This window comes from Hippocampus guttulatus, chromosome 22, assembly GCF_054856545.1.
Source record: "Hippocampus guttulatus isolate MCC_2025c chromosome 22, RoL_Hgut_1.0, whole genome shotgun sequence".
Taxonomy (NCBI): Eukaryota; Metazoa; Chordata; class Actinopteri; order Syngnathiformes; family Syngnathidae; genus Hippocampus; species Hippocampus guttulatus.
Window position 1 is genome coordinate 7,434,929 of NC_141282.1, and position 22,518 is coordinate 7,457,446.

Consider the following 22,518-nt stretch of genomic DNA (forward strand, 5'->3'; position numbering starts at 1 on the left):
GTCGCTTTTCTGCGTGCTTGGTGACGAAAATATGAAGCCGATAAAAGTGTCACGGTGTGGGAGACAACGGGCAAGAGGAGGAGAAGTGCCCTGCTCCAAGCATGAGGCTGCGACTGCAACTTTTGTTTCAGTCTTGCTCCCACCGCTCGCCTCGTCGTCTCCGTCTACTTCTTCCTCTTCTGATGACTTTTCGGCTGTCAAGGTGGCGCCAAGGGAGATGCGGAAGTTCCGGTTGACGCCTTCAAAATATCAGCGAAACAAATTGGGAAGGCTCGACAAAGTAAAAGCACTCCAAATAAAAAGTCATTACACCAAACACACATTGTCTTGTCTAAAATACTTAATAGGGAACTTAATTGGCATAACATTGGCGTCCTACTGCACTTAGTTGTTGTGGGGAAAACGTCTAAATAAATAAGATATAAATTAACGAAGCCATTCGAAGATAAAAGGAAGATGACTGGCTCGTTCATGCTCCGAGTTCTTGCATGTTGTGGCAATAACTACGACTGCAATTACTGGTGGTTAAAAAAGAAAACAAGTGAAAGATATATTCAAAAAAAATATCAAAATGAATGAGGCGATTCAAAGGATCCTAACACAGCTAAAAGGCTAGCTAGCTGCTGGCGTGTTATGGTGGCAATAAATTCCTTTGTCATTCACTGGCCACAAATAGTCAACATTCTACTGGACTTGTTGGAGTTGTTACAAAAAAAAAAAAAAGGGGGGGGTGCTGCATTTTTCTGAGTCAATAATTCACTGGTGAACACAAGGAATGTAAGAAGCGGCACAGTTAGCTCATGTGCTAAATATGCTGTGTGTTGTGCAGAGTAAAGACAGTTTTTTTTTAACTGATTAAGTTATTGTCATGTCTCATAGGCCCGAATCCGTGGAACCTCAAATCGCAACATCAAATCGCTTATCGATTCCCGACACGTCACAGTCTTTTCGTCACAATCTGAAACGATTCTTTGATGTTGAACCGTGTAAACGGATGAAAAATGGAAAACAAAAAGTGCAGTTAAATACGTCTCAACTCCGAAAAAAAAAAACTGGTACAAGTACATCAGGATAGGATGTCATGTGGTCGTTTGGCATTGAATTGCCACACCGGCCACGTGTGTCTCTTATCATTAAAAGACATAACTGAGCTGCTTCCGATCATGTTGGAAGTCTTGACTGACAGCTGATCTTCTTTTCACAACCCCCCCAACCCATTAACTCCCCCCGCCCCACACACACACACACTTTCTTGCTCGCTTGCTTCCCCTCCCCCTGCACCCAAAGAACTGAATGAGATATGCAGTTTCATTGAAAACACACACACACGCGCGCACACTAACACACACACACTGTGGAGCTATTATGAGAGGCGAGCATGGGAAGGGAATGTCAAGGTTAGCCAGATTAGCTCAACTTCAAAGTAAAGACGGTCGTTCTTTCCTCTTCTGTGATGTTTAGGGACACACCGACAAAATATGTCTACCCTATTATACGCGGACGCTTATGGGGGGGAAAAAAAAAAAAAAAGGACGTGTCAGACTTTGAGCTGTTTGGACACGTGCGTTATGATAACGTGCGCACGCGCACACGCAAAGGTAACAGAGAGCGCTGGGAAAGCGTGGAGGAGCGTGAAATCACCTTGATCCAAAGATTCCCGTCGCATACCAGCCCAGTCAACATACGAGAGGCCCGCACATGGGCAGGCCAGCAACAAAAGTCGGGGGGGGGGGGGGGGCAGAAAAAACTCTTTGAAGAGCAGCATCACACCCATACGAAGTGAAATGTGAAGAAAGTTAGCGACGGCGGCTTCCTTGCACTCAAACCGTCAGATGCAACAAAGGAGGAGGAGGGGCGGGGGTGACACACTTTGGGTCCCACGCTTTCGATCCCGAGGAATGCTTTGTTTGCGGTTCCGCTTATCGATTCCTTACACGTCACAAATGAGCGATGTCGTGTAAACGATTGTATCCTAGAGAAAGGACGTGGCAACTAATCATTATGAAGCGCAAATGACACTTCCGCGTCGTGGCCTCGAGCATACGGCGCCTGTGCAAACGACATCCTCGTGTTCTGCAAGGACTCGGTCATTTGCGTCGCTAGCGATATTCCGTCGAGAGACGTACCTTACTTGCGGCGTGCGATGCACAAAGCCAACGATTGTGCCGCAGATTGTGAAAAATCACAAAGTGGTCCTTACGCGCGTCTGCGCCAAAATGTTTGGCAAACGGGAACGCGGGCGTGTATCGAGATACGTCTCTCCTCTATGACGGCGCAAATGCCACTTGTCCGCTGCTACACATTAGGGACAAAAATATTGGGACTCGTGGCGATGACAAAAAGTGTAAAACAACACGGCCAGAGAAATGAGTACGCAAACTTCTGTCCCGCCTTTCCGGCAGCCCCCGATACACAAGCGCCATCCCGCCGATGTTATGGCTCCATCGCTACCCCCACCGCCCCCCAGGGGTGGAAAATTGCTAGGTTGAAGCGTACGTTACGCCACCACTGGCCAGTCAAAGTGGAACTTCCCCGCAGCAGGCTTCTGGAAGTCGGCCAATCAGATGAAAGGAAAACCTTAAAGAGAGGGAAGCGCCAAAAAAGGATGCACGAGGCGAGCGTTTTATGCGCCAAGTTGCTTGATTACAGCTTAGGAAGGGACAGTAGCGCCCAAGACGCTATGACAGGAATGCTGCGGCGAGGACTCCTGCCGAGCGACGGCCGACGCCGAGAGGAGGTGCCGCGTGTGTGTCACATGGTGGCCCGCTTTTATACGGCGCTCCCAAACGTGAAATGAAAGCAAGCAAAATGTCCACGGCTACAGTCACATGCCAGCGCGGCTATTCCAGGCAGAGAGTGTCGCAGGAGAAGTTGGGAACAAGGTGCTTTCCCGCACAAGTCCAGGAAAGGGAACAGCAGGCCACTTGCTATCATTTCCTCTATCAAGACGTCCAAGCGCCCCTTTCTTCCATCTCATTAACTCATCACATAGGCAACCACCGTGGAACACAAATGCACGGGGGGAGAGGGTGTTTCCCACTCTATGTCTTTGGAATGTTTTGGCTATTCCCAAAGTCATCATTCAAACTCAAATGGCAACATTTGGAAGCGGGACAATGAAGGGACAGATCGCAACATCCGGCTCTGCCTTCTCGCCAGCTGGTCTGGCGCTGCGGAACACAAGAGGGGTTTTCTTTTCGGCGCCGAGGACCCCGGGTCACCCCCCCCCCTTCCCCCCGCGCTACCTCAACCATTAAGTGTGTATACAAGCGTGACATCCAGCGGCTTGCGTGGCTCACTCCTGGGCGCGCTTTCTCCGCCACGCATTCTCCAGTGCGCCGTAGATAACGGGCAGTGGCGGCGGAGAAGCAGGGGCAAGAGCGCACGCGCGCTGGCCGCAAAGCGCTTCTCTCCTTTCAAAGGCATTGACGAGTGCGCATGCAACAAAGAGCGCGGTGACGGAAACGACGAGTAGCAAGAATGAAACGTTGCAGGAATTTTCGGTAGAAATATGTCAAGCGCGTTCCGCCGGAATTCTTTTCGAAAGTCAGGTAGCCCAAAAGCCCCTGCTTGGAGAGCAGGGCCTTTGAAGAGGTCGGGAACCCGCGGCGAAAATATCTTTGGACCTTTTTAAACCCTTTTGAGCTTCAGTGCATTCGGATCTGGTTCTGGGGTCAATTAGCGGAGCCCAAACGAGACTCTGCTCGGGGGGAATAATAGTTTTCAGAGGTCCGGGAATCGGTTCTGCAGTGCTCAACCAATTGGAGCCTTTGGAGAAACATATGATTGGAAGCTTTTTGTTCCATGAGCTACTGCGAGCAAGCACGAAAACATTCCGAAAAAGGCGGACATCCCAAGCGAAATGCATCATTTCTTTGTTGGGGTCAAGCTGGGATGAAGTCATCAAGCGACATATGCGTGTGATATCACGGCCCCGCTGCGGAACGCTGAAGCAAGCAAGCCCTTGTTCGCCCGAACGATGGGATTCGACGCGCTCCGAACCAGGCACAGAGCCACGTTCGGCGTGTCTGCGAGAGACCCCGACGTCTGGACTCGGGTTATGTAACTCCGGCTGAGGGTGGGCGGGTTCCGTTCCCCTCGGGCCCCCCGACTCGCACATGTGGCGCGGCGGACGCCGCCGCCTGTTGCAAGTGAACAAGTGCGTGTGTGTTGGGTCACGGATGAAACAAGGAGAAAAGAAAAAAAAAAGGCAAAATTCCGGCAAAGAGGCTCGGGTGGCAGCTGTTGACAACTGGAAGCAGATGATTGGCCGAGGCCAATGAGAGGGTGTGTCACAACGACGGAGATTGACAATTCATCAGGGACAGGATGTTTAATCGAAAGACGAGGAGACGAGAGAGTCTTGCAGCTGGACGCTTGGCGGCCTTGCATCCGACAAAAGCAACTCGACATCAATGGCCTCCCCCCCGGCCCCCACACGACTTCATGAACTCGACCGTGGCGACGCACACTCTCTTCATACCACGCGTCTACTCGACATCGTCTGTCGGAGTGCGACGTGCCGAAACGGATCCCGCTTCCAACACGTTGCCATTTCCGAATCCGGCAGTGATTAACGGCAGGTGACGATGGCGAGTCGCCGCTTTCGAACAACGTGCCGGCGTCGAGCTATTGACGGAGAGTACCGAAGCAAGCTGTGCAACTTTGCGGCGCTCAAAGAGTTGATCAACGGACTGTCACGCGTCAAGGGTATAACCCTGGTGACGGGACACGGTACCCCCGAAAAAGGCACCGTGATCCCCCCCCCACACCCCCCCTCTCTAAAAGGCCTCATTGTTCCGCAAATAGTTTCGCTTTCTTCGTGCGTCCGCTTCCCGTCACGCGCGCGGCAACATTTCCACTCCTGCACGCTTACATTTCCCCCCCTGAGAGAAAAGACGGAGGAAATGGGGAGGGTGGAACAGGGGGGCGCCTCGCAATTTCAAGGCTTTCAAAGCATCCCTGGCCAGGCGATATGGCGCTTACAAACATGGGAGCAAAGGGGAGGGCTCGCGTCTGGGAGCCGCTCGCCGTTTTCCTGCGCGCCGCGCGTGCTAACCGGGGGGGCCTCCGGTGGCGGGCGGGCGGGCGGCAAAAAGAGGCCCCACTGTGAGGGGCCCCCGGTCGGATCCGGACCAAATTCGCGACATTGCTTGATTAAATCCAGCGGGCGTGAAGACCCTCAAAGACGAGATCCTGTTCCGAGGAGTCCTCCCTGGCTAAACGGGCGACCCGGATAGGCCTCGGCAAAAGCCGGCGGCTCCCCTCGACTGTTGTGGAATGTACAGTAGCATTCCGCGAGTCGGACAAACACCAGCATACTGAGCCTATCTGCAGGAAATGCCGGGATAAGTTCGCATGGCCGCGGATGACAACATTGCGCTGAGGCCGTCAGAACCGGCAGGGGGGGGGGGGGGGGGGGGAAGCAAAGCCGTCTTTAAAAAAAAAAAAAAAAAAAGTCAACTGTTGAGGCAGATTTCTGGGGGATAATTCGGGTCTTCATCCAGACAGACCTTTTGGGGGACCCTAAAGGTCTGTCTGGATGAAGTTCCACGTGGTTTCTCCACTCAAGCCCACCCGCCGGCCCTGACAAAACGTGCAAGCTTGTCACAACGGCGCTCTCTTCTTATTTTACCAGCGCATATCAAATTTCTCCCGATTTATTTGTTACGGTCGCGTGTTGCGGGCGCAGCATTGCTTGGATCCCACGGCAACAAATCCAGTTCAACAGGCAGACTCGCAAAAAAAAAAAAAAAAAAACGGAGGGAAAACATACGGGGTGTCAATTAAATAACGAGCTTGACGGACCAGATAATGATGTTTTGTTTTGAGGTCGATCGGGCGGATCGTGACAGGACACGATGGTTCCCACGAGCCAATTCCCAGGTTGGCTCTCTGGCATCGAAGCGTATTGGGATCATACTGGAAGAAGCTCATCAATTCTTCCCAGTTAAGTTTAAAAAAAAAATAAAAAATCGTCTGGGACTAAGACGGAGGACGCTGCTGTGAGAAAGAGAAGGTCGCAGCGCCTGCGTGTCGTGGAGCTACGACGGTCCGCTCGGTCGCAGGCCAGCGCTTCCCAGGACCGAGACCACCTCCCCGGGGAGGAAGGCCAAGTAAAGTTCCGGCGGTGAGACTCGACGACCTCAGCATATAAGGACAAAATGTCCGCCCGCAGCGACGGCGACCCAAACCGGCTCGTTTTCAATCTCATACTCGCTCGCGATACTTTGGGAAATAAACGTCATATTTGACTGTGCAAATTTTTGGATCCTTTGTAAAGTTATAATACCTCAACCAGGTGGATTTGTGCAGCCGTTCCTCCCCAAAGGCATTATTTCCAAACTTTTTTTCCCTCCCCCTCACAAAACGAGTCAGACTCCAATTTTATGGAACATCCATTGGCAAGACACCAGCCCACCTCGGACGTTAGCGTTGGGGACAGGGGATCAAGAGCAACAGACATCCGAATGTGCAACTGCTCCCCTTTCAGTCCGCCCGATTCTCAAGAAAATACGAGGGTGGACTGAGGGGTGGGTTTACTTCTCCACTGACAACCTATGATGTCTTTGTTTCCAGGCCTTACGCAAAGGCCGCTAACAGGAAGTCGTTAGGACTGATGTTATGCTTGGAAATACGGGCCAGAGCTCGGCGCCCTCGGTCAGGATTCCCACTGTCAGCGAGGAAATGAAAGCACAGGGAGGCTCTCTTTTTATGGCTAGCCCCACGAACACATCAATTCTCCCGCTTTCAGATCCTCGACGGTGGGAAAAGCAAACAAACAAACAAAAATGGGATGACGGCTCAAAAATATAAATAGATAAAAAAAAGTAGAAGAAACTCATACTAGATCCAGCGCTTCCTACGGCAAAGCGCCTGCGACAAAAAACACACACACGCACACAAAAAGCCGCGTCAGATTCAAGTGTGTTGACCTGCAGAGAAGGGGGGGGGGGGGGGGGGAGCAAACACTCTTGCGGAATGTGTGAAATGTGCAGCGTGGGAGGAGAGCTCCCATCCATGTGGCTGTGAGCTAGACGCAAAGAGCTGCCAAGGCTCTCAAGGTGCGGCCGCTCTCACTCCACCCCTCCACCCTGACGGCTGTCGTCAGAGGGGGGGGGGGGGGGGGGGGGGGCCTCCGAGTTCACTCTCAGGCTTTTGCTGTAGCTGCTGCGAGCGTGAAAACTAACCTCAACGTGAGCATGTGCCACACGAGCTTCGATCTGGATGCGCAGTGCAATATCGAAAATGTACAACACACTAATCCAAAGTTATGGCGCTAATGCTACAGCTAACTGAGGAAAAAAACAAAAAAAACAAAAAAAAAACGATTGACGCACTTACAGTAAAGGGCCAGCATTAATGTACGCTGGAATTGGACTTCCCAAAACAACAGATGGCACGTATGTTGGCCGCTAAAGGAAGAAAAAAAGCACATCGGATGCACTTCCCCAAACATTTAGTGCACATCGTTAACCTCGTAATTGGCCAAGTCATTTTTGAAAGTTTTGCATCAACAAATATGCGTCCAGTCGGTCGCCCTGATTGAGAACCTTTGCATACGTATCCTATCCGCACTCGCACGGCACCAATGGACCTGACAGCTGACGTCTGGGCGGATGCGGATCGCGGCAACGATTTCAAACGCGGCGCGGCCCGTGTCATTCTTTTTGACACCCGAGAAATGTCTCTCTCTCTCTCACGTCTGATAAGCAAGGCAAATACATGACAGCGAGGGAAACGCACACGAGAGCGAGAAAGTGATAACATTCCCTGAGGCTCAAATCACTTCCTCCGAGCGAGCCGGCTTCATCCAAAGAGAAGCCGTTTGCAAAAATGTTTGCCAGGGGGGCTCGCGAGTTGGGATTTTGCAGAGCTACGAACTTGTTCCTGCCACTGTTCTATTTCTCCAGCATAACAGACATTTTCTGGTGGGAAGTGCATTTCAACTTTTTGCATGGATGTGCGACTCGTTTACAAATTAAAAGCTGGGCCGTACCATCCCCGTACGCGAGGAGGATGAAAAATGCGAGCATGTCGCAGGCGTGACTCGACGGCCAGGTTGGATTCTTTGGCGACATACCTCGCGCCTCCCCGCTGACAGACGGCGTCGCGTGGGAACCCGTCCGCATCCGAGCTGATTGTTCAGCCGGTAAATTGCGCAATGTGCTCGTTTGTGGACTTCACGGCGACTGCGCAACTTCTCCAAAAGCATCATTTTATTTTGTGCTTGCTTCGTAAATTTTTTTTTTGCCACGTCCACCCTCACACGAGACGTCGAGTTGCATCTGGCGCAGAGCCCCGCGCTAGCCCCCCCCCCCCCCCGCCCCCACTCCCAACCAGAGACACCCGTTTGGAAGACAGCGCGGACGGGCACGCGCCAACACGTCCGGCGCCGCGCCCTCTCGGAAACCAGGTTTTCCCACCGAGGATTTATTTTCACAACGACGTACGTTATTTCATTCAAATAAATGAGCAGTCGACTCGGTCCAACTCTTGCTACAAGATGATATTGTGCAGACTAAGCAATGAAAAACCTCCGGATGGAGACGCGGTGTACACTTGTCAGTCATATCGGCCAGCCCCATTATTAAGAACCCGAGATGCATGACAGGCAGGTAAGAAGGAATGACTTGGCACCGATCTCTGCGCTTTAGGAAAGGGCAACGTATATCGCGTGAGGAGCACGGCTTGTCGTCATCGTTAGCGCGAGGCCTTCACTTGAAATATATATCGGTCGCTCGGGGGTTCAACCGCACCTTGATCGCGATATACTCCAAATTCCACGGACAACATGTTCTGCCCAGGGTTCTTAAATGGACACTTAAAGCCAGTTAGAGGACTTGAATTTTGCCACTTTCCTGGAATGCGGCATCAAGCCATGTGAACTTCTTTCCAAAGCGTTGAAATATCACAAACAATGGCCGACTGTGACGGCAGCTCAGTCCAAACGGAACATTGTGTGGGCCATGAGCTCTTTGGCTTTCGGCTTTTTTTTTTCTTCTTCTCTTTTAAATCAAAGTGGAGAAAAGGCGCAGTGACGCAGCGCGCTACAGCCGCGGATTGTCGTACACATCAAACGGGTCCGCCCGGGGCACACTTGATATCGCGTTTCATTCGAGTTGAGGCTCTTCATTCATTTCGGACTTTTACAGTCGGATGGGCTCACCCCCGCAAGCGCCCCCCTTTGGCTTGCCGATGTCCCCCCCCCCCCCCCCGCCCTCTTCCTCCCCCAGCTCTTCGGCCTCGCCGCCAACCGCCCTGGAAAAACCCCGTGCATCTGACTCGCATGGCCTGGCTCCACTTGTGTGTTCTGCTTGGCCCGGGCCGCTCGCTCCGGAGGAGGCGTAGAGCTGGCCAATTACCCGCGGCTGCCGCGAGACCCGTATGATGTCACCCCCCCCCCACCCCCCAGCTCCACCATAACAGGCTGCAGATGAGAGGAGGCCTAACGAGAAGCAGGGCCGCATAAAAGGAATCGCATTGTGCGGCGATCGAGTTGCTCCTCATACGAGCGCCTTTGTTATCGGCGACAATAGTCCCAAAGGAACGGCACGGCAATGCGGAGGGACGATGTCGTGCAAAGGCGCGAAAAGCTACTGGGACGATCTGCCTATGATGGTGAATGTTTGGTGAAAGCAGGGTTTCCTAAATTGTGGTGTGCAAGAGGCGCCGGAGTGCGCGAGACTCAAAAGGGAACGCCGCTCCGGTATAGTTTGACATTCAACCGCTTGCTTTTCTCACAGTCTTGCCACAAGTTTCACTTCAATTTGAGTCACATCGTTGGCAGCCGCGTGACGTAACATGTTGGGAACATGTTTATTTATTTTTAGAGTTAGAGAGATCAAAATGGACATCGATAGCGCTATTTTGGGGGCAGGTAAGGGGGCGTTGCTAACTCATGAGCTTTGCTCGGGATGTTGAAGAGGGACGTGGCTTGGCACGCGTACGAAAGAATGACATCACAGCCGTGCCGTGACATCGGTGCAAGGTCAACATTTCAGATATAGTCGGAAGTTGCCTTGAAAGACAAAAATCAAGCTCTTCACTTAGCATTTAGCCTCACTTTTCTACGCCAAGCGTCAACGCTTGCGGTTTGGAATGCAATGCAGCTGACAAGACGGCACGGAGTTCAATTCAGGCTCCGCTGCCGACATACGCTAGCCTAGCCGAGCCTTGAGCACAAATGCCCGCGCGATGGCGCGGCACTCTCTTCCGGGGGACGGGACGCTCCCTTGAGAGGCCGTTGAAGGTGACATACATTTATTGTCACACGCTCGGGCGCTATGCCGCCAGGCCGCGCACTTCCTCCGGGGCGGGAATTTGGGCCGCACATCAAGAGAGGACGTGAGGCGAGCCTGCGGGCTGCCGTCAATCTCCTCCGAGCGTTTCCCACAAAACCGAGCGCCGCATATAGACGGCAGGCACGACACGTTGGCCCGGCGGCGAGGCGACGGGCCGCAGTGTCAACAAAAGGCGGCTTTCACGCCAGCGTTGCGCCGCTTTGTCAAACGGCAGAAGAGGCGAAAGGGCGAGCTGCCTTCATTTATCAGCCGGGACACATGGCTGCCCCCCCCCCCACCCCATAGCACTTCAATGTGTTGTAGTGTGCCAGCAAAGTGCCATCATAGCAATGCTGCTAAATGTGACAGGAAATTAAACAGTCATCAGGTTCGTGGCTGCAAATATCATTTACATAAGACACACCCTCTAATCAATCCACGAATCAATTACGATGACACCGCTTGAATTCTCATAAATCATTTTGCCAAGAGAGAGAGATGTTACATAATTGTGTGCTTCTTGCGGGACGTTTGGGGGAAGCCCCTCTTTTCTGTTCCAGCAAGGTCGGTAAAAAGCGCGCTCACTTTGGCTATGCGGCTGTCCAATGAAAAACCTCGACTGCTTTTATTTTTAGTCCCAAAAACAACAACAATGTATTGACGCAGTTTCAGATAAAAAGATACTAATCGAGGAGATGCATGCTGCTTCTTCTTTTTTTTTTTTTAAATGTTGATCGAAAGCGATGATGTTGGGTCTACCGTGAAACGCAGCGAGTCACAGCAGATCCCCCCCCCCTCCCTTGACATGACATCAGCCTGAAAACGTGCAAACAAAGTCCATAAAGCATGACGAGCATGTGCAAACAGCACGGCTCCATCAAAGCACTTTATCAGCCGCCCGTCATGAGAAGACCTCCCTCCATCTTGTCAGCGCATCTCCCGCAGAACATTCCATCCGCCGTCCCGCCTCAACCCGGCGCTGGACTTTCCCACAGAACCCTAAACCCGACGAGTGAGAGCGGGTCATTGTTGGGTCCCCATCGCAGCAACTTCCCCGTGGAGGAATGCTTGAGGAATGCCGCCGCCGGCTACCTGGCATTAGAGGGTCTTTGTGTGGGAACGGCGAGGAGGTCAGAGAGCTCCGACGATGGGACGCTCACCTCGCTGAACGTACGTACCCTGGATGAGCCCAATTCAAACAAATCCAATTTGTCACTGGCCGCTAAGGTTTCTAGCTAGGCACGCAAATCAAAGTTTTCGTCACATCGTGAAAATGCAGCAATTTTTTGCTTGTTTGTTTTGCGACTAGACATGAACACGCACGGAGCGTGCGGCGGTAGTTAGCGCTTGTGCGATCCGAAATGCCAAAGTGAAATTTGGCCTGGAGGTGCAGTTGCCCTCACTCCTCCTTATAGGAGGTGCGCCAGGCCAGGATTTATTATGATACGTTCCGATCGTGTCCGGATGAGTCTTCCTCGCGACAAGTCGCAACCAGACGACGTGTTTTGTTTTGTCTTTTTAACGACTTTTTTTTTTCCCCCACCATGGGAACGAAACGGCGAGGGCAGACGAGCGGCGCGGCGCGGGCAGGTGGTGCAAAGGTTTCAAGATGGCTGTTAGGACAGGAAGCAATTTCCCAGTAACCCGAGCGGCCCGGCTTCAAAATACATGCCGACATGATGATAAGGAGCGCAGATAAGGCGCCGACTGAAGGGTAACGACGGGTGGGGCACCGTGAATAAGAAGGGGGGGTGGGGGGAGCGGGGCACTCATTCAGCCTTGGACGACTTAACTGTCTGCTCAGCGTTTTCTTCCTCCACCCTGAACGCATCGAACGTGCATCATGGAATCGCAGCGACAGCCACCCAAAAGTCACGTCACGCTCCAAACCAAACCGCCGCCCCGCATCACTTTTTTTTTTTCTCCCCTCACAACAAAAGTCACCACAGCACATGTGTAATTTGCGACACGCTTCCAAGAATCTCAAACCAAGGGAAAATGGCAGCTCGAATTCCAACCGTTGATGATAAGAAGCCGATTTTGAGTTATGCCTTCTTTCACAGTCGAGGCAGGGATTCCCAACTATTGACAGTCTGGGGCATGTAATTATTGTCTATATATGTTTTGGGGGAGGGGAGGGGAGGGGTGGGGGCAGAAGGTGCTGGGGAGAGGGGGGGTTTGGTTAAAATGATGATGGGGGTGCGTGGCACCGACCGCACACGTCGATTGACCGTACAATCAGATTTGTAAACCGCTGCAATGACCAACAGATTCCCAGTAAATTGTGGCGTTGCACCGCTTCGGATTTAGTTTGGGATCAGCACAGTTTTTGAAAAGTGGGACAAGTTGAGGCAGAAGACAGTATGTGTCAAAGACAGTCGTAGAAAGTATGTGTTGCCATTGTGAGAAAAGACGACGCAGTTGGAGTGAACGGCGAATATTAAATTCGAGCCGAGCAGTGAATGGAGCGACGCCAACGGTAAGGCCTTCGTGCTATCTCGTTTTGAAGTGTCACAAAAGCAAAAAAAGTCACCGCTGTGCATGTTTCTTTTCGCCAGTGATTTTGGTCAAACCCGACGAGGTTTCCTGCCGTGGAAAACCTGTTTTTCCAGTCAACTACTGTTTTCATATCGTCACACGAAAAAAGATCAGTTGAAATGCTATCAAACAGCTGGCAGGATGGGAAACGCTCCTTTGAAAATGGCTGGCAGCGAGCAAGTCAAACGAAGGGGGTGCGTGACTTGAAGAGTTTGCAAAAGACTGACCTCGATGAACATCAAGGGCTTTTCTCTTGGAGCACGTGTGCCACTGCAAGGGGTGTGCCGCTCTCCTAAAGGAGCATCAAGAGCAGAATTCAGTACTTGGTGACTATATAAGAGCAGAAAGTGAAAGCAGTGATATGCTTTTATGATGCCTTATCAACATGAAAGGGAGCGCATAAAAGCATCCGACTTTAGTTTGCGACCAACAATAGCGGACGTCACCATGGTTTCCAAAACAGGCATTCAGAAAAAGGAGTTAACCTGGAAGTGCATATTGACAAGAGGGTAAACAGTGCACACTTAGCTCGTGCCAATTTGTTTTTATTTGGCTTTTCCGCCTGTTCTTCATTCATTTTTCCACAAAGAATAAATGGTTAAATCGCTGCTAAGTAATGGCAACGCTAGAACGTAGCGAGCTAACACAGCGGCCTTCCGAGTGGAACCGTGGTTGACAACAGGGGCGGCCATTTTGTGGCTCATTTTCGTTCATCAACAATTAGGTGACAAATACCAAAATGGCCACCGCTTGCATATATTTTTCTGTACGCAAGTTTGGACATGGCTGCCTTAAATTAAGTCTGCAAGCTAATCTGCTGTGAGAAGGTGACATCAGCTCCATGGTTGGAATAAATCAAAAAGCCACACCAACAATATGGCGGCTCCGCTTGAGGCTGATTTTTTTTCCCCCCGTGCTGTTACAACATTAAGCGGTAATATTGATGACGCTAGTGAAATGTCCGGAATGCAGCACGAGAAGGGGGAGACGGAGGGATCTTTCTGAAAGCCAACACTAAAAAAAAAAAAAAAAGGTTCATTTTCTCCAGCGCACGCTCACCTAGCAACGAGCTAAACACACGTCAACACTGGCGCTGTGACACCGACGCGTCACCGCAGGGGCTGGCGGAGTGCAGGTTTCATTTAAACTCTTATGATTCACTTCAATTACAATAATAAGATGAGTGACACCATTCACTACGATTACTATACATCCAATGACAATGAATCGCTCAGATTATGATCCGATTCATTCCAACTGCAATCGAGACAATTCACTCAAATCACGTTACGCGTCTCTGAAAATTGTGGTACGATTCACAATTCTGCTAACGCTGTGATACTCTTCAATTACACAATGAGTCACTGTAAAGAAGATACACTCCAATTACCAAAGTGGTAAGAGTGCATTCCACTCAATGATGCACTCCAATAATAATAACGCAAAGCGATAAAAACAATCTGGACATACAATACCCTGAGCGTTCTCTAAACAAACTAATGGTGAAGCTATACATCTCATCTCAGTACGACGTGACGTGGTAAAAATTTAAAATATTTTTTGCTCATACTTGTTTTGCATTTGGTGACTTTTATGGGCAACTGCTCACTGATGTGGTCAGCCATGCTTTTTTTGTTTACTTTCCACCCTTCAAGTGCTTAAGTAGGAAACTTGTGGAGGTTAGCATGATCATGTGATGACTCTTGAGCACCACCTACACACAAACACGTGACACTGCTGCATTTATTTGTTGAGGTACAGTACTCAAAGCATAAAACATGTACCGGTAATCAGAATGGACATGAATAATAAAGTAATGGAAAAGTGCGAACCTTTCCTGCGTCAACCAACTTGCTCTTTTCTGTGCATTTGCTGGAAAAAAGGAAAATACAGCATAAGTAAATTGATCAAATAATCAAAAGTGAAAAGATAGATAACCTGACGTGTGAAACTTTGACATGTGGAGGGAAAATAAAACAAAACAGCAGCTTTGATATTGTGTGCGATTATGAAGAATATAGACCAAAGGCTTCAACTGAGACTAAAACAGGAGCTGTGATTAAATAAACAGCAAATTTATTATTTTACATTATGTTAACTGTTTTGTTAAGCGCTTTGTTACAGCTGCCGCTGCTGTGAAAGCGCTATAGAAATCAGCATGTATTGTATTGTAAATAAAATAACACTTGATTGAACATCAACAAGGAAGGAAAATAAAATAACCCTATTACACATGATCCACAAGAATGCACTGTAAAATCCCTTTCCTATCCTAGAGCTTCATCGTTTATGTCAACCAGTTTGGAATGACATTAAGGAGAAATCAAATTACGAGAAAGTCCACACTCAGTCTTTCCGAGCTCGATAATATGGAGCCACCATGACGTTCCACATCTGTCGGAGCAGCTGATGTAATTTGGAAATCCACACAAAGGAAGACGGAAGCGCTACCGCACAAAGAAGGAAAAAAAGTGCAAGCGTATTCATGACAACATCACGAATATGCAATTTTTTTTTCTCCATTTGGTGTAAAAGCATACCTGGATCCAGGCGTAACAAAAGCATGCAGAGAATAAGAGCTGCCAAGATGAGTTTATGGAATGGGAAGAATCTGAAAACAGACGTCAATCTCCTGCAAGTAAGCCTCAACAAGGCCTCCACTTTGTGGAGAAGGGAACCTGTGTGGAGCAAGTTCCAGTATAACGTTAGTGCACAGGTGATGTGTGTAAGTAAGGAGGACAGTTTTCGTTGTTGCTCAATCGAAAGGTCGAAATCAGTTCTCACCTTGCGCCGAGGCATTTTCAGGTCCTAACCCACAATCTAGGTTGACATCTAGCGCCTTCTTCTCACGTTCCTCTTCTTCTATGATATCCAGTGCCGTCTGTTGTTGCTCTTCCGTGAACGTGCCGCGCCCCAACTCGCCAACGACAAATTCCCGGGCCTGGTCCGTGAGTTCAAGGGGCAGGAGGACGTGCAGCAGGTAGAGTTCAGCCACCGTGCGAAACCCCTGGAGCCCGCGGTTAGATGGGTTGCGCAGCCACACTTGAGTAGCCTCTTTCACCGCTGCTGGCTCGCCCACCTTGGCGTAGAGGAGGATGCTGTCGGAAAAGATGACAAAGGATGAAAAACAGTGTGCAATGACACATGGACAATGTGATTCACGTGTACTCACCACATTTGCAGTATTTTAGCTGGTATGTCCTCCTGATGCCCATAATGTTGACGGACCCAGGCGAGCACACCTGGCCACTGGTTGAGCTCAGCCAAAGCTTGAATTCCCACGATGCAAAAGCCAGCCTTAAGTTCCCCCCTACTTGAGTGGATACAAGTCATGAAAATAAATAATATATTGAAGAGTGTGGTTTAACTTAACACGTCACCTCACGTCCTCGTCCTCCGCGTGTGCGAGGCTCTGCAGGCCTCTCTCGCAGACATGAAAAGAAGCGTCGAAGTCTGTATAGAGCATCAGTTGCTCGGTGGCGTCTTCCAACATGTCCAACAGTTTGCTTTGAGTCGAAGACAGCGGAGTCTTGAAAACAGCCATAAAGTCGCCGCTCACCGGAGGGCTGCTCATGATTTTAGTTACGACAGAATTGTTTAAACTCGACAGAACAATGTTACAAACTTTTGTTTTATGACCCAAAAAAGCTAAATATATAATTACACGCACACCAAGGTGTTATTTGTACCCGAGAACCTTCTGGTGGACGTTGTTTAGCGAAGCTTCCGGGTTGGTGACGGTTAGCCAATGAGAAGTCGTGTCATCACCCGGGGGGAAAGAGAGCCCAATGAGAGCTGGCGATCTTCAGTTTTTGCGCACAGCCAATCAAATCGCACCTTCTTCGCGTAGCTGCTTTGCCACTTGTAAACACGTGTCTATTCCTTCTTGTATCTACGGTCCAACTTCAACGGAAAGATCTACAACCTGTAAGCTATTCTGTGTACTGTAGTGCGTTTATTGTTTAGAGGTTGACATTATGACATTGAGCACTTCAATGCCCGATTTGCGTTGAATAGCTTAGCAGTTTGATCGCCAACGAGCTAGCTGATGTTAGCTTTGCTGTTTCTTTACTTGATCACATTTAGCAAAATAATACCAATGTCTGCGATTTGTCCTAATTTGACGTTGTGTCAAAAGGCGTCTTTTAAAAACATGAAGTCAGAAAGTTTAATATTTTCGAAACGTAGGCATTTATCCAAGTACCCATAAACCCCTAAACACAAGGACAACTCATTTGTACATGCGTGAGGACTAATAAAATGTGTTCATGGTGATTTTTTTCCCATAAAGACAAGATGGCCAAAAGCTTGCGGAGTAAATGGAAGAGGAAGATGCGAGCTGAAAAGAGGAAGAAGAACGCCCCCAAGGAGCTGGCACGCCTGAAACAAGCCCTCGGTCTGGGCAAGAAAGGCGAGGATGCCGTGATGAGCGACGTGCAGGAGATCGCCACTGTGGTCCCGGTTGAGAAGATCAAGAAAGAGGCTGACGTCGTCATGGAGGGAGACGGAAACAACGGTGAGCGAGATTGAGCGTCTTCACGCTGCCTTTACTTTATTATATTGCAAATAAATGATCACTTGTGCTGCAGATGGCAGCATGGACTTGGACAGCAAGCGCAACAAGAAGACACTGCTGAATGAGCACGGACAGTATCCGGTGTGGATGAACCAGCGGCAGGCCAAGAAGCTGAGGACCAAGCGCAAGGCTCAGAAAAGCGGCCAAAAAGGAAAAGCAAACAAGAAGAAGGGCATTGCCTGGTGAAAAGCATTGCAACAAAAAAGACTCTGGAAGCAATCGGTCTTTCCACGATGACTGCCACAATGTGGATAACATTGATGCACCACAGAGGCTCTGTTTATTTGGATGGACACAATAAGTACATTTTATTTCATACCCCCCCCCCCCCCCATAAAATGCATCTAAACAACTGTAAAGCCATTAGTGATTTACCAATTGAGCCATAAAGAGTTGACAAATGTAAATTTCCCGGGTTATTATTTTGGTAAACTAACCAGGAATGGGCATAAGTCCCATTAATTTATTGGATGAAATTATTATTTTTGTAATTTTTACTCAGCATATCTAGCAGACTTTTTGCAACATAAACATCTAGTATTTTTTCTGTTTGCACTGTCAGGAGACAATGCTTGTTTGTTTTTAATTAATATACTTGGCCAATTTTTAAATGATTGCTATCGGGTGGAAATATTCTACAGTTTGATATTTTCTTTTATTTTTTTGTGGTCACCAAGCAAAGAATTACCCATGGGTGTATAAGGCATTGTCAAATGGAGGAGCAATAGTTCAGTTTTACATGTAACCTTTTGGGTTGGCAAGGACACAAAAGAATTTGAGCTAATTATAATTGGAAAAAAAAATATGTAGTTTGTCTGCTTTTACTTAGAAATGCATTCCAAAAATAGTATATGTGGACTGTATCGGCTAACGCTTGAAATCAAGCAACTCACAATGCCCAAAAATTTGATCAGGACATCTCTATTCTGAATGGGAGCCAAGTACTGTGTGTTGTTTTCACAACATTTGCAACCTTTGACAATTATTCCCGGCCTTAAAAAAAAAATTAAAAAAAAAAAAGCTTACACGTAGAAGTGCGCCCCGCGGCGGTTGGCGTCTGTGTCTCACTGCGTGAGCTGGACGTACGCGGCAGGAAACAGGCCAGTGCGTCCGTGGCAGCGTCCCTTCCACCAGCCCTCATCGATCATCTCAATGTCAGTGATGATGTCGTCGGGGTTGAAGGAGATCTCGTCCTCATCCTCTGCAGAAGTGAGCCAATACATCCTCACCGCCGCGCAGATATGATTCAAAAATATGAGCTGAAAGTAGAAACGAACCTCCTTGATAGTCGTAAATCGCGATGGCTTGGTCGCCACGTGACAGGTCCTCATAGTCATCTGCCGCTGGCACATGAAAACAAGAAGATTCCAAAACCAAAAATACAAGTCAAAGTGCTGTTGTACATACTTGTGCGTTGATGCTGTACCTGACCAAGCAGCCGGGGGCGGGGCGCCGACTTCTTCGTATTCCTCGCCTCCCTCCATCAGCGTCGGGAGTGGCGGCGCCACCTCCTCATACTCGTTGCTTCTGTCCTCCTTCTCCGTGACTTGGTCATACACATCCTCCACCTCCTCGACGGGGGGCAGGGGAAGGTCTTTTTGCAAGAAGCGGTCAGAGGGTAGAGGCGAAGCCGGCGGCTCGTCGTCGGCTGATTTCAACTATGGACGCACGGGATCAAGACTGCACTTTAGCAGGTATTGCAAGGGAAATGCGCGCACGGTGCCTGTATGGAACTGGTAACCTGACTTCTGGCTATCTTCAAAAGTGTTTGACCTGTGCTTGTGGTTCTTCTGGTGTATTCCGGGCGATCTCCGGTGATGCGTCACACTCTGCAAGCACTTCTGGAACATCTGCAAGATGAAGTTGGTCTTCTCTGCTCTTGTGCTCCTGTACAGCAAGCAATATTGAAGTGAACTTGCTAAAAATCCTCACAGGACTTTGTCTTTTTTTTTTTGTAAGTGGTTGTCACCAGCTGTTTGCGTTCTGGTGCCTGTCGTTGGTTCTTCTCGCGGTCCTTCCTGCTGCTCTTCTCTTCGACTCTCCTCACCGTCTCCTCGTTTGAGGCCTTGGCCAGGCTCTCGAAACGAGCCTTCAGCTTGCCCGCATTGGCGCCGGCTGCACGGAACGCAGTCAATGTCAACTTTGTTCTCGACACACATAAATCCATCAATAAACAATTTACAGGCTTCTATTGGCTGCGTCTTCTCATAAGCAGAGGTCGGGGAGTCCATGTCAGAGAAGCCAGATGCGCTCTGCAGCATAAAATAAAAAGAAGATTTCTATTGAGTTGCATGGCTGAAAACATCACAACATCTTCATCTTTATACTTTTTACCTGGACACTTAACTCACACAATTACTTTTATTCAGTTGAAATGTATGCATGAAAACTATTGATTTACTGAACGTATTCTTCTAATGATTTAGTTGAACTGACTCACTCACCTTGTCCATGCGGTCCGATTGTACTCCATATCGACCTCCGAAACCTGCTGAATAATCTGTACATATTCCACTGGATTACAGTGATGTTGCGCACCGGATGAGTGCCACTGCATCCGTATTCTGTCACCTTTTTGGGACTGGTGTTTTTCTGTGCGTCCCTCATAGTCGTAACCCACGGCGGCTCTGTCCACTTTCTCCTTTTCCACGCCGTATTTGCCTCCGAAGCCTTTGGAATAATCTGGTGCCACAAAGAGGGGGGGTGGGGGGGGGGGGGATGTGAAATCATGCAGAGTGTAATGCGAGCAACAGTGTTGATCCACCTCTCTGCGACTGATGCTTCTCTGTTTGGCCTTTGTAGTCATAGCCCAAGGCGGCTTTGTCCACTTTCTCCTTTTCCACGCCGTATTTACCCCCAAAACCTCTGGAATAATCTGGAAGGACACACATTCGCACGAGACTCAATGTAGTACAAATAAAGCATTTTATATGACAGTATAATTCTATTTGACCAACCTTTCTGTGACGTATGCTGCTTGACTTCTCCTTTATACTCAAAACCCACAGCAGACTGCACAGACAACGTATATATTGGATACGTAAGGATTTAGGAATCCTATATGCTTCTCTTTATAGGTTTTTATTTTAAACATTTAATTCAACAAAATTACATTTTAAAAGTGCGCATAAAAATGTATTTTCAGTGGTGTTGGTAGAATTTGTTCGATACTGGTAACTCCTTGCAAAATATGGCTGATGACTGAACAATCAATCTGCATTGCGATGTTCTGAAACATCCTTTTGAAAAATCTGTACCTCATGAGAAATAAAATTACTGTGGTGTGTCTGATCATTTGTGTTTTCCCTGAAGAAGAGTGCACATCTTGCAAATTCTGCCAGAATATGTACATTTATGATTATTTTGGAAGTTTTCCATTTGAAGACAGTGTCATGTGAATGAAACCCAAGCATAAAAAGTGTCGACGGGAAGTTGAATGAATAAAAATAAAACATAGTCCCTCTTGTCCTCTGACCTTGTCAAGCCGATCTTTCTCCACCCCAAACTTCCCTCCAAATCCCTTGGCTGCATCTTTCTGGGAACTGTGCTGCTGCACTTGAGACACATAGTCGTGTCCCACCGCCACCTGCACGACCACAAAATGTTTTGTTAACTTTTGATCAAAACATGAAGCCTATCATGTCAATCACACCTTGTCCATGCGGTCCTTCTCCACGCCAAACTTGCCTCCGTAGCCGTAAGACGCTTTGGGGGTCATTTCCTGATGCTTCACCTGCTCGTGCTCTGCTGCCACTTTGTGCCTCAGATCCGCAACACTGCAAAAAAAAAAAAAGTCAAATTAAAATGAAAAGAAGAAAAAAAACATAGTTCAAGCTTCATCGCAATCTGTTTTTTCGGTGGCCTTGATGCATTTTGGGGAAAAAAAGCTGTTAATACGTAATACAACGACGGCATTGTAAAGTGAATGATTGTAAAACAAAAATAGCTATCGACCCAAAATGTCAAAATAATACATTTTGCAAAAATAAGGGACCGCTAATCTTTCTTCTTAATTTTGTCATACCATCAAAATCTGATGGAATGAGTGAGTCATTTTCATCCCTGTCATTCACCCAATCCTTTCTCCACTGCTTCGTCTCACACTCCAAATACCGTTGCCAGCTCTCCCTGTCCTTTTTGTAACACAGTATTGCGAGTGTAAACATTTGGTAAATTCCATATTAGGCGATAACTTGATCCGCTCTCACTTCCTCTTCCTGTTTCGACACTTTGACGGCCATGAGCGAACGCAGGACTCAATAAGTGAACACGCATGGCAACTTCAGTTACCTGATGGGTTCTTTGTGACCAGAACCTTCAATGGTCTTGGCCCCCCACCTCTGCTCCTGCTCCGACACATCATTCTGAAACAGGAAGAGTTTACATCAACATACATCCTGCACCATACTGGCAGGAAGTCCTCACGCATTACCTCAAAGTCTGGGTCCGTCTCCCAGTCGTCGCATTCGGCAGCCACCTTCACACGCACATTGTGGCCGACCACCGACTTCCACATCTGCAAAACGTAACACATACAATGACTGATTAATATTTTCAGAAATTCATTGGGATGATGGAAAAAGTGCACACACAAGTTTCATTTCCCAAAAATGAACCGGAGCAATGTTTTGTTTTTGTTTTAATGTACATGCATGAGAAAAAGCCTTTTTCATTTTCAACACAATCATATTTGCACTGCGTATTGTTTAAGCATTTCTCATAAGACCGATATTGGTGAATTTGTACATTTGCACATGTTGCTAGTCCACGCGATGATGTCATAGAATTGAATATCCTTGAAGATTACCCAACTGCATCAATAAGAAAAAACGTAACATACTTGTTTGGTTAAAAACCAAAGACAACATGACATAAAAACATTTAAGTTCAAAGAGAGGTTCACGTTACCTTTTCGTCACTTCTGTAGATTTCCGAGTCTCAGTAGAAGTGTCGACACGGAAGGTGCGCGAGCATCAACGTCACGTGCTCGAGCGGTGTGCGACTTCGCGACTTGAATTGTGGGATTGTCATACCGAGTATGAACACTTGAAGGCAGTGTCTCAAACTACGCTATTGTAATATTGTGACTCTTGGATGTTATCAAGCGTACAAAAATCATCT

The 22,518-nt window shown here is 48.5% G+C and overlaps 3 protein-coding genes across 5 annotated transcripts; 1 reads left to right on the forward strand and 2 right to left on the reverse strand.

The window, feature by feature from the left end:
- Positions 1 to 196: 196 nt before the first annotated feature.
- On the reverse strand, positions 197 to 16,645 carry pex26 (peroxisomal biogenesis factor 26). 3 transcript variants are annotated; one of them, XR_015099416.1, is made up of 8 exons: positions 16,202 to 16,645; positions 15,994 to 16,131; positions 15,606 to 15,919; positions 15,362 to 15,499; positions 15,168 to 15,268; positions 14,654 to 14,693; positions 13,049 to 13,113; positions 197 to 239 (listed from the first exon to the last, which is right to left on the reverse strand). XR_015099416.1 is itself a non-coding variant. In XM_086103958.1 (5 exons), the coding sequence occupies exons 1-5, from the start codon at positions 16,393 to 16,395 to the stop codon at positions 15,168 to 15,170; spliced, it is 885 nt and encodes a 294-aa protein (XP_085960084.1). In that variant the 5' UTR covers positions 16,396 to 16,645; the 3' UTR covers positions 14,547 to 15,167. The 3 variants fall into 3 exon arrangements, 1 of the variants encoding a protein (XP_085960084.1); XR_015099415.1 differs by lacking the exon at positions 197 to 239 and having other exon boundaries at positions 13,048 to 13,113; positions 15,154 to 15,268; XM_086103958.1 differs by lacking the exons at positions 197 to 239; positions 13,049 to 13,113 and having other exon boundaries at positions 14,547 to 15,268.
- On the forward strand, positions 16,606 to 17,804 carry llph (LLP homolog, long-term synaptic facilitation factor). Its single transcript, XM_086103963.1, has 3 exons — positions 16,606 to 16,748; positions 17,113 to 17,337; positions 17,411 to 17,804. Exons 1-3 carry the CDS (start codon positions 16,610 to 16,612, stop codon positions 17,581 to 17,583), a joined length of 537 nt encoding a protein of 178 aa, XP_085960089.1. The 5' UTR covers positions 16,606 to 16,609; the 3' UTR covers positions 17,584 to 17,804.
- Positions 17,620 to 22,459, reverse strand: hcls1 (hematopoietic cell-specific Lyn substrate 1). The gene is made up of 15 exons (XM_086103954.1): positions 22,306 to 22,459; positions 21,830 to 21,913; positions 21,688 to 21,761; positions 21,050 to 21,173; positions 20,873 to 20,983; positions 20,355 to 20,409; positions 20,162 to 20,272; positions 19,969 to 20,079; positions 19,842 to 19,897; positions 19,580 to 19,649; positions 19,367 to 19,512; positions 19,171 to 19,284; positions 18,824 to 19,055; positions 18,675 to 18,740; positions 17,620 to 18,598 (listed from the first exon to the last, which is right to left on the reverse strand). The coding sequence occupies exons 2-15, from the start codon at positions 21,911 to 21,913 to the stop codon at positions 18,462 to 18,464; spliced, it is 1,491 nt and encodes a 496-aa protein (XP_085960080.1). The 5' UTR covers positions 22,306 to 22,459; the 3' UTR covers positions 17,620 to 18,461.
- Between the last annotated feature and the right edge of the window lie 59 nt (positions 22,460 to 22,518).